Source organism: Mytilus trossulus, chromosome 7 (assembly GCF_036588685.1).
Source record: "Mytilus trossulus isolate FHL-02 chromosome 7, PNRI_Mtr1.1.1.hap1, whole genome shotgun sequence".
Lineage (NCBI taxonomy): Eukaryota > Metazoa > Mollusca > Bivalvia > Mytilida > Mytilidae > Mytilus > Mytilus trossulus.
This window is the reverse complement of record NC_086379.1, coordinates 45,274,478-45,292,502: the sequence shown is the minus strand read 5'-3', so window position 1 is coordinate 45,292,502 and position 18,025 is coordinate 45,274,478. Positions and strand designations below refer to the sequence as shown.

The window sequence follows — 18,025 nt, the reverse complement described above, 5'->3', positions numbered from 1 at the left end:
CGTTGTGTGGGGTATAAAAATATATTTTTTTACTATGGTTCTTATCTACTATGGAGCAAAATAACAAGCTTTTTACAGGACTGGTAGCCAAGACATTGTCAATGACTTTGCATCAAAACAAAGTAAGAATGTGTCGAAAAAGAAATAGTTCCTTGCATTAACTTATCCAAGAATTCAAATATCGAAAAAAAAATCAACTTGTGATGGAACAACAGTGACAATTCATTCATGCGCTATGTGCATTCAAAAATCAATGTGTCACTCTTTGAAAATTTTTCTATATTTCAATTCTCTGATAAGGGCTATTCCATTGAAAACATGCATGAGGTCAAGGGAAGGCACTATGAAATCTCAAATATGGGAGGGTGTCACGAACATCAAAATGTAAGTGAAGTTCTAAATTTGAATCTATATAGGTGGTCACCTCATTTTGAAAGTGTCTTCCCTAGGTGCCATGTATGTTTAATAGGAACAGCCCTAAGTTATTCTATAAATATCAGTTTAAAACCTTCATAGAAGGTTAAAAACGAAAATATTAAGTAGTATTTCAGTTTTATATAAATGTTTTAGGTCAAATGTCCATAATTAATAGATGATGATACTGAATCGGTATCAAATATTATATGCATATAATATATGCACAAACGTCAATTAATGTTAAATGATATTTAAATGTTAAGTGTTTATTAAATCTTGTTAAAATTGTAAATGAATTAGGTAACATTTAAAATTAAACAACATTTGACTTTAATTAATGTTTGTGCAACCCAGTCATGGACGAGAACATTTTAATGTGATACGAATATGAACCCTGCAATGTACTAGACTGTCACACTGAGTCCAATTTTTACGTCAGAATTTAACAGTATGTAGGGAGACAACAGATCAGTACGCCAAACACATAATAAAACCATTAAAGACATCTAGAGGTCAACATAATGTCTCAACAATAGACAAATATGTATACAATGTGTTACAGCTAATTTCCTGAAGCATGTAGAGCAAGACTTTAGATAGCTTGATTGCTTTGTTATTATATTGTACAATCATTAGGATAACACCCAATTAAATTCAAATATCATATATACAGGTTAAACTATGCCTATATATATTGTTCAAAGATGTCAATCTTATTTACAAAGTTTGTATAAACAATTATCATGATTATACAAACAAAGCAAGCAAGCCAACCAAAGTTTTGCTTTACATGCATTAGGAAATTAGCTGTAAAGCTCTAAATTGCAAGAGATATCAGCAAAACTTATTTCACAGTGGAACATCAAAATACAATACATGTCTCCATCCTTTTTCAAATATTATGCAACCGGACAAGAATCTCTATTATAAGGTCACGATCTTCCTGTCCTAAAATATCCAGTGGTTTAGCGTAATGCACTATAGCTCTGTCACCTTCAGTCAATTCAAGATTTTTATCAAGTTTATTGTGATGGCTTTCTGACATTTCCAATAAGGTAAAATAAACCTGAAAAAAAGATTAAAGAAATCAGTTGTTAACCACACTATATCAGCCATTTAAATATATCAACCCATGGTCATAGCAAATATTTTTGTATCTGTAAGTAAGATTTCTTTCTTAACATGAAAGGTTTGGGATGTTACAGCATAAGAAAATCTCTTTAAAGGGAATGATGTGAGAAAATGCAAGGAAAAAAGGACAGCATAACATTTGAAATAATTACCCAAAATTTGGTAAGGGCAGAGCTGAAATTCCAGTAGAAGAGATTGGTTTTTTTTATTTTTAATATCTATTGCCTATTTTTCACATTAACAGTTCATACAATAAATTCATAGAAAATGCATTTCTATTATAAAAACTGTTAGCAAATGACAACAAAAAATATCATATGACAACACAATTAGTGTTTTGCAACCTACTCGAAAAATCAATATATACAAAAATTAAGAACAGTATGGAAACTTATAAATCAAAGATTACAGAAGCACCATGTGTGCCTGAGAAGAATTACGATCTTAAATGGATTTGTAGACTGTAGTAGATGAATCAGATTTTTGTGTCTGTAATGATAAACACAGTAAAGTCTGCTGACAATTTATGTCAAATGATGGGGGGAAGATGCCCTAATTTCAGTCTTTTACAAATGTAAAATTGATCTTTGACCTAGTGCCCTAAAAATCAAAAGGGGTCTTTTCCACCTAAAGTAAGACCCCGAAGAGAAATGATTTGATAAATGGCTGAAAGGATATTGTCCCAAAACAAAACTTTTTACCAACATTTCAGTCTTTAATGGTGCTGTAACCTTGACCTTTTGACCTACTTTCCCCAAAATCAGTCTAGGTCTTGATTTTTTTTTCTAAGAGGCCCTTTTAAGCTGAATTTGGTGAATGTTGGAGATGATTCAAAGCATGTTATCTTGAAACCAAAATATTGCCCATATTACAATCAATTGCTCCTATGACCTAGACCTTTAGTTAAATCCACACTTATTCAGTGCTCATATTACCTTTGTTCCATCTACTATCATGCCAGGTAATGTGAAACTTGCTAAATTTTCACCACTTCGGAATTTATGAAGGTCCAACAAAAGTTCTCCTGCATGTTGTGCAAGTGTTTTTCTACTGATATAACTAACAATTTCAGGTATTTTCTTTTCTGACATATCAGATAGATGTGTTGAAGAGCTTGAGCTAGATATTCCAGAGGTACTAGCAGAGTTCACGGACTCATCAGTAGAAACTTCTTCATTGCTACTTATACATCTTTTCCTTCCTGCCGGCTTCCTTTCTGAATATTTTAATCCAGAATATCCAAATTTTTTTGCATTTTTAACCTAAATGTAAATAAAACAAAACAATTTAATCAGAAACTATTTATGTATTACTGGTAAATTATCAAGTCAGGGATTATGTTAACAAAAATGACTTAAAACTTTTACCAAATTCTTTCATAGATCTATACAATTCTTTGTTTTTGAGGTTTGGTTGTACCTGAAGATATCTTATTAAACAAGATTAAACAAGAGTGCACACAATGAAATATCTCGCCTGCTTTAACCATGATTGATTTAATGTTGACAGTCTTAAAAATAAACAGCTGCGCCATGACCCGACATCTATTGTGGAAGTTTTATGCAATAATCATAAATAGATTCGGAGAAAGTTTTAAGCAATAACTATATATTGATTTAGAGACACGGCGGGACATGTGAAACCCCCAAAAAACTAAATATCACTTAAATAAAATTTTGAATCAAAACCAAAAAGTATAGATCTTTAGATTAATATAACAAAGAAGTGTGTAAAGTTTTAAGCAATAATCATAAATTATTTTTTTTGAGATACGGCACAACATGTAAAAAAATCTCCCCCTTTTTTACAAAATACTCAATAACTCAAAAATGAAATTTTGAATCATCACCAAAAAAGTATACAGATCTTTAGATTAATATAACAAAGACATGTGTAAAGTTTTAAGCAATAATCCTAAATCGTTTTTGAGATATGGTGCGACATGTAAAAAACTCCTCCCCCTTTTTTACAAAATACTCAATAACTCAAAAATAAAATTTTGAATCATCACTTTAAAGTATACAGATATTAGGATTAATATAACTAAGAAGTGTTTAAAGTTTTAAGCCATAATCAAGAATGGTTTTTGAGATACGGTGCGACATGTGAAAAAAAACACACCCCTGTTTTAGTTACCAAGTGCCGTAACTCAAAAAGTTTTAATCTTATTTTCACCAAAAAGTATACAGATCATTTGACCATCATAAGAAAACATCTATGTTAAGTTTCATGAAATTTGGATAGTTGTTCTCAAGTTACGGTGCGACATGTTTACGCTGGACAGACAGACAGACGGACAGACAGACAGAGGGACGGACACCGGACATTTGTATACAATAATACGTCCCGTCAAATAATAAAGGTTTTACTACAAGTATCACATGAACTTAACATTATCATTGATCAATGACAATAAGGTCAAGGTCAGATAAACCCTGACAGATAGACATGTACAACTTACAATCATTCAATACACTTAATATAGTTGACCTTTTGCTTATAGTATCAAAGAAACAAACCAAACCATGAAAACTTTACGTTGACCAATGAACCAAGAAAAGAGGTCAAGGTCATATGATACATTACAGACAGACATGTACACCTTACAATCATTCCTTGCACCAAATATAGCTAACCTATTGCTTATACTATCTAAGAAACAGACTTAACCAGGAAAACTTAACATTGACCAATGAACCATGAAAATGAGGTCAAGGTCAAATGAATCATGGCAGACAGACATGTTCACCTTACAATCATTCCATGCACCAAATAAAGTTGACATACTGCTTATATTATCTTAGAAACAGACTTAACCAGGAAAACTAAATATTGACCAATGAACCATGAAAATGAGGTCAAGGTCAGATGAACCCTGCCAGACAGACATGTTCACCTTACAATCATACCATGCACCAAATAAAGTTGACGTACTGCTTATAATATATTAGAAACAGACTTAACCAGGAAAACTAAGTATTGACCAATGAACCATGAAAATGAGGTCAAGATCAGATGAACCCTGCCAGACAGACATGTAAACCTTATTCCATACACCAAATATAGTTGATTTATTACTTATACAGTAGACTCCACCTAATCGGATATCAGCTAAACCAATATATTTATTTCTATTTTGTCTTACTTCACATGTTCTACACAAAACAAACTAATATCTCCACATCAAGGTTTCCTGATTTATGACATTGCATATATAAAATTCTTCAAATTTCAAAGAGCAAGTGACAATGCTATTTATTTGTACTTACCTCAATAACAGAGACTAAAGCTTTAGGTTTCAATGTTGCACTGGGTCCAAAAGTTGGACTGTTGAAAAAACGACCATCAGGTTTTGATTTAACTGTTACACCTCTTAAATTATTCCAGCGAGTCTGAGACTGCTTATGGGAGCACAATCTAAAATTCAATTATAAACATTAGTAGGCCCATATTTTGCAGACACAACATTTTAATTGAAAGAAGATGGAAATTGTTTATACCTAGTAACTTAGAAGTAAACCCTTTTTAAAAACTTAACCTGACTATATGTCAGTAGGACACATACTCCTCACAACTAATCCAATTTCAAACAAGAAGTTGTATATCAGATTTATAATCAGCCATTGTTATGTCATTTCTTGAGCCTACTGTTAAAATTACCCTTTTTATAGAGATTTTGTTTTAAATATGGTAAGCTTATAATGCTATAAGACTTTTAATGTTTCCTTTCTATTTACTTTATTATATATCCATGTATTGACTTGACATTAAATCAATTATCATCAATGAGTTGACTAAGATAATCTACATGTATATTGTGTACTTACGAAGGTGTTAAGCAACATGCTTGTCCAAGACTGATAATTAATGATGTAAACATTCCTTCAAAAAGCTGGAATCTTGTTTTTTTTGCCTCCAAAAATTCTCCAAAAAATGAGTCAAATGTATTTATGAAGATCTCTCCTTTTGAAATATATATAGGCTGGGATAACATGTTAGTTGGTCTACAAAATAAATGTACATAGGAAACATAACTTTTTTCAGTTAAGTTCTTATTGAGAGTAAAAAGGAAGATTTGACCAGCATTTAACAACAGTAAAACCTAGATGCCTCTGTAAGACATGGATGCTCATAATCAAAGAACTACATTATGCATGGATTCAAACACAAATCAAGGGTATCAGTCAGACGTTATTACATCAAAAATATTGTGTTATTTATTCATATTTCTTGATCTTATGAATTTCTCAACATAATGTGCAAATTTGAAAGATATGTGTAGTCCTCAAAAAAAGTATTTTCTTGGGCCTTTCCGCTAGAAACAAATTTAACAAGAAACTGTGAATCATGTACATGACGTATGCATGTTGTATTTGTGCTCAGTTCTATAAAACATTTAACTTTTACCATGTTTACATTGAATTATAACTCATTTATTTGGGCCTGTGCATAATTTTCAATAAAAATGCAAATTGTAAAATCGTATATGAAAATAAAATGAACTTACTACGATTGTAACCTAGCCATCCTAGCTGATATTTTAATAACATGATCATGATTTTGTCGCCGTCATTGGCATTAATAACCAGGCAGTTTATAGTTTATCTTTTTTATAATGTTTTACTTTAAAATTATTTCTGATCATTCAAACATGTACCTAAGTCAATTTTATATATACATGTACTTCAGAAATTTTCTTTTTCTCTACAAATTGAAATGAGGTAAAATTGTAATTCCTTTATGATTTCAAAAAAAATATTTTCAAATGTTATAATGTCATGAATGTTTAGAAAAAAAAATAATCTAAAAAAAGTATTTTTATTATTTCTTGAGAACAAACCGGTCAATCAACATGATCAATTTCAATAAAATATCCAAATTTTAACTTGCTTCAAGCAGTTTTTGTCAAGTTAAAAGTTTACTCTTAGTTAAGAACATTTGAGGTAAAATTGTGTAATTCTCATTGATCAGTCATAGGTACATGTAGCAAAACTTTTCATTTCTGTGTCCGTCAATTAATTCAAATAAAATAAGGGTATTTCAGCTTGCTTTATGAGTTTCGATAAAAAATTTACTATTTCTTTAATACATTCAAGGTAACATCAAGTAAAACACACCAGTCATAAGGTATAGGTATCAAAACTGTTTATTTTCTACCAGTCTATCAATTTCAATAAAATAAGAGAATTTCAGCTTGCTACATGTACAATGTATACAAGTGTTATGATAAAAAGAAAATACTGTTTATTTAGAACATTAGAGGTAAAATTGTGTAAAACACACCAGTCACAGGAAGCAAAACTAAACATTTTCTGTACCAGTCAATCAATTTCAATAAAATAAGGGAATTTCAGCTTGCTATATGGGTTACCATAATTTTTTTACTGTTTATTTAAATTATCAAATGTAAAATCATATACATTTTTAAACACAAGTCATAGGTTGCAAAATTATACATTTTCTTTGAAAAAAACAACAACAAATGGCTTACAGCTAATTTCCTATTGCATGTAAAGCAAAACTTTGGTCGGCTTGCTTGCTTTGCTTGTATAATTGTTTATACAAGCTTTGTAAATAAGATTAACATCTTTAAACAATATATATATAGGCATAGTGTAACCTGTATATATAATATTTGAATTTAATTGGGTGTTATCCTAATAATTGTATAATATTAAAACAAAGCAAGCAAGCTAACCAAAGTCTTGCATTGCGTGCTTTAGGAAATTAGCTGTAACTGATTTCTCTGTTTGGATGAGTCTCATTTCATCTCTGACAATAACATACATTGTATGTTTGAACATTTTGAAACAGCTGATCCAGAATGTTTCAAATATAAATCTTACAGAATGATCATTGATGATGACAGTAAGCAAAACAAACTATTAAATTTGCTTTGGACTATTTCATTTGTATTTTATATATCATGTATATAGGTTTTGTTCTGTAAAATTAGTGTGTAAAAATATATCCTAAAAAATCTGCTACTATTGGCTATTTTTAGTTTTAGACACAAAAAACACAGCTCTGGGTTGATGTGAAATCACATATGGAATCAGAAAAAATGAAGATTTTAACATATTGGGGCATATTGTTTCCCCCATTATATTTAAGAAAGTAAATTAAATGTCAAAAAAACAAGTTCAATACCAGCTAACTTGCAGCCAAATTTCATTTAGATATCTTATACCAGCCAAAAGTTTTATTAAAAAAAACATGTCAAATTTGTCAGGAGTGTGACGCTTTTTGTGTGACAGGATGCTTTTTTCATAATTTACATGTTGAGTAAAAATTATTATGATGAATGCATGTATATGAAGATGGTTTATAATCATTCTTCAATACTAGGTATTGTAGATTATAGATTGGTGTTATCATTGCACAAATATTATGTAAATAAATATACATTGTGAAAAGGTATGTACCAAAAATTAATATTGGCAAAATTTGATAATTTCTAAATTAAAGTGTTATGGTTGTATTTTAAAGGAGTATTTGTGTGTAAAACTGGTAAGTATTTATTGTATACATGTATAATTATAAGCTATCCATAAAAGGCTATACAGACATCCTGAGGTGCATAATTCACATATTGGATTAACTTCTATACAAGCACCCAAAAATTTCAGGAGTGTGACAACTGTCTTTAAACATGTACCAAATTTATATAATGCTTTTCATCTTACATTGTTATTTATTTTTCAGAAGCACCTGTTCCATAGAGAAGAAAAACATTTATTGCAGCCGTGATAATCTATATGTTGAATCTACACACTTGATTTTTAGATGTCAGGAGTGTGACACTTTTTTTATACATTCAATGACATTGTTTAAATTTTAATTACATATTCCAAAAAATGATCCATTGTTACTTGGTGTCAAAATTTTGATAGAAGAAGGTTAGTAAACATGTTTTGTGATTTCTAAGACACATGGATAATATTTATTTAGTAATAATTCATTTATGAAACTAATTGTCACCATAACATGACTTATCTCAATATATAAATGAAAAATGTAAATTATAGATTAAAAATAGCTTGAATATTTAAGGAAATGTCAATATCCTTCTGGTACACAATCATCTCTTTTGGAATTTATACAAATTTAGCTTTAAATGCAATTCTGTTTAAGGCATAATTTGTCACACTCCTGACATAAAATAAACAAAATAGGAAAGGAGATAACCATTTGCATTTTTTTCAGTATAAGTTAATGTAAATGATGAAGAAGCTTATAGTGAAACTACCAGCATTTAGAAAATCAACAAGACTGGTACAAAATAGACCCAACCAAAACCAGAGCAATGGAAAACAGACATCAAAAGAGAGGACTAGACAATACCGGCAAAGAATTCAAAATAATCAAAGAAAACTTGAAAAGGTACAGAAAAAAAAGAAAAATCAAAACAAAGCCTACAAAGAAAAACAGAAAAGAAAAAGAATATTGGATGCAGAATTTAATGATGACTTTAAAATAAAACAGAGAAAATGGAAACAAGCAAGTAGAAAAAGGAGAGCCGAACAAAAGAAGAAAGAAGGTTGCACTAATACCAATACAGAGACAAAAGACCCTAAGCAAAGTCGGGTGAGAAACTATTCCTCTGGTCCTGCACTAAGAAAGCGTGCAGAAAGAGCAAGGAAAATTCTTCCAGAAAGCCCTACAGCATGGGCTAGTACCATGAAACATATCATTAAGAATGCCACACCTCGAAGGCAAAAAGGTCTGCTAGAAGGTAATACAGAAAGTGACATCAGCAATATCCTTAATATTACTGGAGCAGGAAGACCAAGCTCACATACAGAAAAGGCTAAAAGATCACTTGCATTTGCTGATGACAAGTCAATACCAGAGTCTATTTGGGAGAATAAAAATAACCTTCAACAATACAAGACCAGAAAGGCACAACAAGTAAAAAGATTATATAAAATAAGAGTCCTTTATGATATTTGGGAACCGAGGGTAGAACGATTTCTAGAGGTACACTCTAGGATTATGCCAAACAAGAAAGACACAGTCTTGATTAATGGTGAAGTGGTTGCTAAACGTCATCTCCTGTGCAGTAAGAGAGAAGCTTTCAGCAGATTTATGGAGTTACACCCTGAATTTCCCTGGAAGTTTACAACCTTTCGAAAAATGGTACCAAAGAACTTCAAACCCCTCAATCTCAGCTGCAGACAGGTGTGCGTTTTTCCCAGAGAGGAAATGCAGTGATCGAGACTGTAACAACTGTGGAATATACTCTGTTGTCAACTGGTATGAACCCCTCATCACTATTTACACAGGGACAAATCCTACAAATCCCTGACTGAAATCTTGGTCTCCACATCAAGGGTTGTTCCTAATTGGTTGAGGGCATTTACTTTTTTCAAGGTTGTAATCCTAACATGTTATGGTGACAATTAGTTTCATAAATGAATTATTACTAAATAAATATTATCCATGTGTCTTAGAAATTACACAAAACATGTTTACTAACCTTCTTCTATCAAAATTTTGACACCAAGTAACAATGGATCATTTGTTTGAATATGTAATTAAAATTTAAACAATATATGTCATTGAATGTATAAAAAAAGTGTCACACTCCTGACATCTAAAAATCAAGTGTGTAGATTCAACATTTAGATTATCACAGCTGCAATAAATGTTTTTCTTCTCTATGGAACAGGTGCTTCTGAAAAATAAATAACAATGTAAGATGAAAAGCATTATATAAATTTGGTACATGTTTAAAGACAGTTGTCACACTCCTGACATTTTTGGGTGCTTGTATAGAAGTTAATCCAATATGTGAATTATGCACCTCAGGATGTCTGTATAGCCTTTTATAATAGCTTATACATGTATACAATAAATACTTACCAGTTTTACACACAAATACTCCTTTAAAATACAACCATAACACTTTAATTTAGAAATTATCAAATTTTGCCAATATTAATTTTTGGTACATACCTTTTCACAATGTATATTTATTTACAATATATTTGTGCAATGATAACACCAATCTATAATCTACAAAACCTAGTATTGAAGAATGATTATAAACCATCTTCATATACATGCATTCATCATAATAATTTTTACTCAACATGTAAATTATTTTTAAAAAATCCTGTCACACAAAAAGCGTGACTCCTGACAAATTTGACATGTTTTTTTAATAAAACTTTTGGCTGGTACAAGATATCTAAATGAAAGTTAGCTGGTATTGAACTTGTTGGTTTGACATTTAATTTACTTTCCTAAATATAATGGGGGAAACAATATGCCCCAATATGTTAAAATCTTCATTTTGTTCTGATTCCACCCTTATGTTGATTAAAAAAAAAAAGAGAACATATTCTATATATTCAATAATTTCATGAAATTTCGATAGAATTGCCTGCTGGTTTTTGATACGTATACTTTTCTTCCAACATGTGATAAATGCATTTATATTATATATTTTTTTATATATATGATATGTGTCAAATATGTCAGGAGTGTGACAAAATCCCATAAATGTATGCTTTTCTAAAAAGATGATTACTTTAAAAGTGTAGCCTATATTGGTATATTTTTTTTTGCTGATTGTTACCAAAAGTTGCGTCTTTAATGGAAAGGTGTTTTTGTTAATATTCTTAAGTAATTTTTTTCTGTATTTAAACTTTTATAACCAGGTCATTCATAATCTGCCATACATAAAGTGCTAAAACAGGATTTTTTTCAAATTGATGGCGATAATGTATAGAGAATTTGGTATCCAAATGTTCCTTAATCAACCTGGCATTAATAGGAAATATGTTTATGCTTTTAATGTATTCTTAATTGATGTAAATCATGTGTATATGTTTAGTTGTATTTGTTCAAATTACTGATTTTGTTAGTTATTAAAAGTTAAAATTATTCTTAAATGTCTTAATGCTTTGTCTGGACACTTAAGTTTCATAAAATAAATGATATGGTGAATGTGGTGAGACAAATCCTGAACCCCAAAAAATATGTTTATTTTTGACCATGCTCGTCACACTTTTGCCTCATTTTTTCTGATTCCACCGTTGAACTTGTTCTTAGAGAAGTCTTTGCATAACATTGCACATAATTTGACAGCAATTTCTACTATGCAAATGGTTAGAAGGCAAACAAATTAAAATAAACTCGCCTTAGATTGCTACATTGTTTACAGCCTGCATGATGCATTAATTTCTTTTCAGTAATTCTCCTATTGAACTCTCTGACTTAGCTTCTAATAGTATACAGTCAGGGGCATCACTGAAAACAGTTATTTTTTAAATAACTGGTTTCAGTTGGTATAGAAATAATTTTTTCATGTCATGCTCCATGTTAAAATGAGAATAAAGCATGACAAGAAAGAATCAATTTGATTCTAATAGAAAAATTTAGAACTTGTGTACTTTAAAGCAGACCTATAAGACACTTTTGAAAGGCAGCCATTTTGATTTGATGAAAACCAAATATTTAACAATTAAAAAGAGTACAAATACATATAAATGTATGTAAACTTAATTTTAGAATGATTTTATCTAATTTCCCAACGAGCAACACCAACACTTTTACAAAAAGGTCCAATTTGATCTCCAGCTTCATTCAAAACTCAACTGATAATGCAATTTAAATTGTGACGTCAACCACATGCACGTCATGTCTTATTGAAATTAGAATATGACTTCGTTTACAAATCGAAACAAGGGGCTTTTTTTTTTACACTGAACATATTATAGGGAAAAAAGTCTGTACTTTCATTATCTTCAAATAAGTTCGAGAAATCCAAGGTGTTTGATCAACTCGGGCTAACAGAGATCAAGTTTGGATTCAATTGCCCCAGTGGTTTCATAGAAACTTTACAGATAGACAAAAATGGACCATGGATGCAACATCTAACAAAAAATCAATTTGCATTGGCCTTTAGTCAGTAGGTACAAATATATATAATAATTAACTTACTTAAGTTTGCTTCTCAGAGTAGCAATTTTTTCTTCTACAACTGAAGTCTTAAGCCAGAATTCTTCATAATTTGAATCAAATTCAATAAATTTTTGTAGCTCTTTTATGTATTGATTTTGCTGTTCTGTAAGCTCCTGTGCTGAAGAAATTTTTTGTATAACATCTTTTGGAGTATCTAAATAGTCATTTGCATAATGAATATGCAAATATTTTTCAACTGAGGATAGTTTCCAATCAGAGACCCATTCAGGAATAACTAATTTGTGGCCAGAACAGCTACGTGCAGCTTTCCTTGATAAAAAAGGTTTTGGTAACTGATTGATGTCTTCATCTTCTATTGAAGAAGTTGTTGGAGATCTAGACTCGTCTGCCTCAATTCTAAACACCTCATGCTCATTAGAGGGCACACCACTTTCAGCCATTAAAGCAATTCAGTCAGAATGATGTTACTGTGCTGTAAAAGAAAAGTTTTTAATACAGTAAACTACTGTAGACATGTTACAATGTGGTACAAATGGGGAAATGAGGTTATATATTATTTTCAGGGACATTTTTACAGTTTATTCCAAAAATCCCTTTGACAGACAAATCATATATATATACCATGTAAACTCAGATAAAACAAGTTGCACTGGAAGCTATTGCTAACTTATGATACCCCCGCTTTAAGTATTCAGAAAACGGAAAAGCAATGAATGTGAAAATGCATCACACTTCTTTAAGTATGCTCTAAATTTGTGTAACAATTCTTTGGATATAATTTGTTTTTAGCAAATTTTCACAATTTAAAAAACAAAGCATTTTTTCCTGTATCATGTGTACATGGTGTATATTTTTCTAATTATCAGTGAATATAAAAAAATATTCATTGACGATTTGTTAAAAAAAATTGGAACAAAGAATCTTCATACATAATCAAGCCATATAACATTTTAAAAAAGAGGGGTCCATGACTCATTTTCAAGCTTAGGCCAAAAAAAAATGTGTGTTTACTGTACCCTGACCATCCCTAATTTTTAAAGCTGACCCTTACTTTTTTTTCACTGAAAATTGGGCAAATCATATTTTCACCGGTATTATTAACTTGACAGCAAAGTTTTTTTTATTCAACTGCTAGCTGAATGCCGAAAATAGTCCACAAGCATTGTGTAAAACCAACTAAAAACATATCTGACTGACAAAAACACCTTCGACAAATGGCCACATTACCAGAAATATAGGTAAATGTAATACCGGATCTAATTCCGGAACTGGATAAGGCTATTTCTGGGTTTGCCAAGGAAAAAAAACCAAGACTACACATGCCGAAATGTCTCGCCTGCTTTACTTATCATGATTGAATTTCATACTATACACCGAATATAGGTAGAATATTGCTTATAGTATCTGAGAAACAGATCCAATTACAAAAATTGAATATTGACCAATAAACCATAAAAATGAGGTTAAGATCAGATGAACCCTGCCATACCACATGAACACCATGCAATCATTCCATACACAGAATTTAGTTGACCTATTGCTTATAAATAGTATCTGAGAAACAGACATAACCATGAAAACTTAACATTGACTAATGAACCATGAAAATGATGTCAAGGTCAGATGAAATCTGCCAGACAGACATGTACACCTTACAATCATTCCATTCATTAAATACAGCTTATATATTGCTTATAGTATCTGAGAACCAGACCAAACCACAAAAAAATAACATTGACCAATGAACCTAGAAAATGAGGTCAAGGTCAGATGAAACCTGCCAGTCTGACATGTACACCTTACAATCATTCCACACACCAAATCATGACCTTGATCACTTAGCCATGAAATGAAGCAGAGGTCAGGTGAACCCTGTCTGACAGACATGTATACCTTGTATAGTGTTCTCCCCAGAAATTTTTGAAGGTGCAAAAATTTAGAGCACACAACACTTTTTTTTTTGCAGTGAACTATTGTGACGCGAAACAATGCCTCAAAAATTCTGATGTCCAATATGAACTCAAAAGCTTTTTGACAAGCAAGGTGTTTAATTATGTACACTATTTATAAATAATTAGAATATAAAATAAAATAAAATAGATTCCTTAATCCCCTTTTAGCTTAATTCCTTTCTTATTGACGGAGAACGTGTTGATTCAGCATCAAAATTTGAAAAAAAGATTTTTGGAATACAACTTTTTAAAGCAAAAGAATCAAAATGAACAGCTGATCAATTTCCTCAGTTTGACATTAAGAGATCGCTTCCGCACGTGTGTATTTGTCACAATCTTTTCTTTGGCAGGCAGAAACCAGACAAATTCTTCAAAGTTAAGTTCAAGGAAAGTATTAACTAGTGACATAATACTCAGATACTTCTGCATTTCCGTACCTATTTAACCATAAATTTGACTGACATCGTGTTGTTGATTGTCACAGATTTTCCGTGCAAAAATGATAAAAATTGTTTTATTTTTTTAAACATGACAGTTAAGACGAATTTCATTTGCAAAGAACAAAATTTCACATTCTGACCCAAACTATATAGCTTCACATTATGAATTTATCGTAAATTTGAGTTTGTTTTTTTTTATACATTGTACGTAAAACGACTTCCATTCATAAATATTTGTAGTTGTGTATTGCAAAGTTACCATGTGTATTCATCATGTTCATTGGTCGTGTTAAAATAGATTTTTATTATTGACCAATGAGAAAATTCGATATTTAATAATGAAAACCATGAGTAAAAAGGTTGTATTTTCGCTCGTTTCCCTTAATTCTAACCCTGAAACACTAATAAAAAGTATCCAGGAAAAATATTTATCTATTAGTTGATAATCCACGCAATTACGGGTACTGATAAGGCCAATACAGGTCATTGAAAGGATAGACTGGAGTCGGTCAATAATTGCGTCAGTCAGGGATACTACATGTACAAGTTATTATTATTTACTTGAAAAAGTAAATAATAATATACTTATCAGTCAATGGTATAACTTAAATAAGTTATTAGAGAAAAATAACATACATTTGTTGTTGTGAACTAAAATATTAAAAAAACTGTGATAACATATATGTATTTTACATATTTCAAAGGGGCAATATAAAATGAAATTTGAAAAAAAGGCAGGCCAGGATTTTGATTAAAAAAACAAAGGCAGGATGAGTAACATGGCAAAAAAAAAAAGGCAGGATGACAATTGTTGTAAAAAAGTCAGGATAAGCTAAGAAAAAAAAAAGGCAGGACTGAATAAACTGAAAAATAAAAATGCAGGACAGACATTACAAATAAAAAAAAAGGCAGGACACAATTTGTCATCCGAGCCCCCCCATAAAAATCAAATGGTAGCTCCCTAATATAGAAAAAGGGGGCAATTTCGTAAAACATGTTATTTAGTGTTTAGTCCTCAATAATGAAGTCAATGACGTAGGGTACATAATGTATCACCATGCATTTATGTAGAGTGGGGTGCTCATTTTCGCCATATCTTTCCATGTTTTCTACAGTTTATTGTTCAGGTCTATTTGTTTTTGAAGTATACTGATATTTCTATATGAAGATAACTTCAAATGCAAAACATTCCTAAGCTTGAAAACATGTTTGTTTGAATATAATCATCTGAAAAGTTAGATTAAAGTGTGTTTGAAATTTCCTGAAGTTTTGTCAATTGGGGACACATATTCGCCGTTTTTACACATCTATTTAAAACCAAATAACTGCAGCTTTATATAATATTCATCAAATAAATTTCATTATAGATGAACAGCAGACATTTCAAAGATATAAAAAAAACAGAAGTTTAGGCCAATCAGTCAAAAGATTACTATGAAAAAAATCTTTGAAAATCCTGTTTTTCATTCAGGAAATTGACGGAAATTGTTGTCCGTTTTTCGATCTTCTGTAGTAAGTGCTGTAATTTTGTTTAAGTTTAAAAAATAATCATATTTGTTATAAAATTACAATTTTATCGGCATATTTCTTCCGTTTCAGCCATCATTTAAGGTTCATCATAACAAATGGACAAATATGGCCGTATTTTTACCTCATAAACTACTCTGTGTACAGACTTACCTGTGCTGTTTGAAAAGTTTTAATGCCTAGCATCCACTAGATATACAAAAGTTAAATGCATTTTGTGGTTAAGAAAGATAAAATCTTTCTTGGTTTTTGCTGGGCATTTTTTTTCCTTTCTTCAGAAGGTGCAAAAATAAACAAACACCTGCATTACTTTGATACTGTCCACTCACTGACTCAGATAAACTCTTTAACTCACCTATAGTTGTGAAGATACCTGCTGTCTATGGTCAATTAAGGACAATGAAAACAATACAAACCGTTTTTTTACCTGAGGGAGCATCTCATACATTTGTGTCATAGTTGTTCCACAATTAGTCAATTTTCATACCTTTTGCATGAAGGAAAAAAAATGCCCATCAAAATCCAAAAGAGATTTTATCTTTCTGAAACACAAAATGGATTTAACTTTTTCATATCTAGTGGATGCTAGGCATTAAAACTTTTCCAACTTTACAGGTAAGTCTGTACTCAGAGTAATTTTTGGCATGTAAATACTAGTCCAAATAATTATAACGTCTGGGACGGCTATTTTAATTTTTTTCTGGGACGCCTTCCTACGACGTTGTAGGAAGGCGTCCCAGAAAAAAAATTAAAATAGCCTTGCCAGACGTCATAATTATTTGGACTATGTAAATACAGCCATATTTGTCCGTTTGTTATGATGAACCTTAAAGTGTTTACACCTCAAAATCGTAAAACGGCGAAATTGTGTCCCTGGCGAATATGGGCCCCCACTCTAGCAGTTACTGATTATATTTAACTAATAATGGCATTGCAAAATGAGGGGGGGGGGGGGGGGGAATGATGGTCTTACAGTGTGATAACACATCATTTTTATATTACTGGTTTTAATTTTTGCTAAAATATGAAATGCTTTATCTTTTTTATGGAATTTGCACTCTTTCACTGGTAACACCTGCCTGATATCAATATTGACCAAAAGTGAATGAAAGTTGTCATTACATTGGAAAATTGCAGAGTTCCATCGTCATGTTCGTGCATCAATTCGTGCATCTAGGGTGTATATACGTAAGGGGGAGAGAAACCAATGCTTATCTTCTTCTTCTTCTTGGTATAAGCCTCCTTTAATTAGGAGCACCTTCAAATATATATGGAGTTTTCCCTTAACTTAAAATTTTGTTTTTAAAATCATAAAACAATTTTTTTCCAACATATGTACAGCACATTTAAATAAACAATTAACAATAGAAATGTCATGCATGGCATATTTACATGGACCTTTTCATTACAAAGTACAAAGCGGTCCAACGATTTACAGAAAAGAGCGACGATTTACAGAAAAGAACCGAAAAGGACCAAAAAGAACCGAAAAGGACCGAAAAGAACCGAAAAGAGCATACAAATAATGTTGAAAAAATGTATATATAAATATATATATAACTCGTCTAAATAGCTATCAAAATGTAATTGATATTCATGTCAACACCGAGGTGCTGACTACTGGGC

General features: G+C 31.0%; 1 protein-coding gene across 1 annotated transcript; it reads right to left on the bottom strand.

Moving 5' to 3' along the window:
* Positions 1-667: 667 nt before the first annotated feature.
* On the bottom strand, positions 668-17,583 carry LOC134725157 (uncharacterized). Its single transcript, XM_063588743.1, has 6 exons — positions 17,522-17,583; positions 12,499-12,952; positions 5,376-5,552; positions 4,818-4,965; positions 2,484-2,810; positions 668-1,483 (listed from the first exon to the last, which is right to left on the bottom strand). The coding sequence occupies exons 2-6, from the start codon at positions 12,918-12,920 to the stop codon at positions 1,310-1,312; spliced, it is 1,248 nt and encodes a 415-aa protein (XP_063444813.1). The 5' UTR covers positions 12,921-12,952; positions 17,522-17,583; the 3' UTR covers positions 668-1,309.
* Between the last annotated feature and the right edge of the window lie 442 nt (positions 17,584-18,025).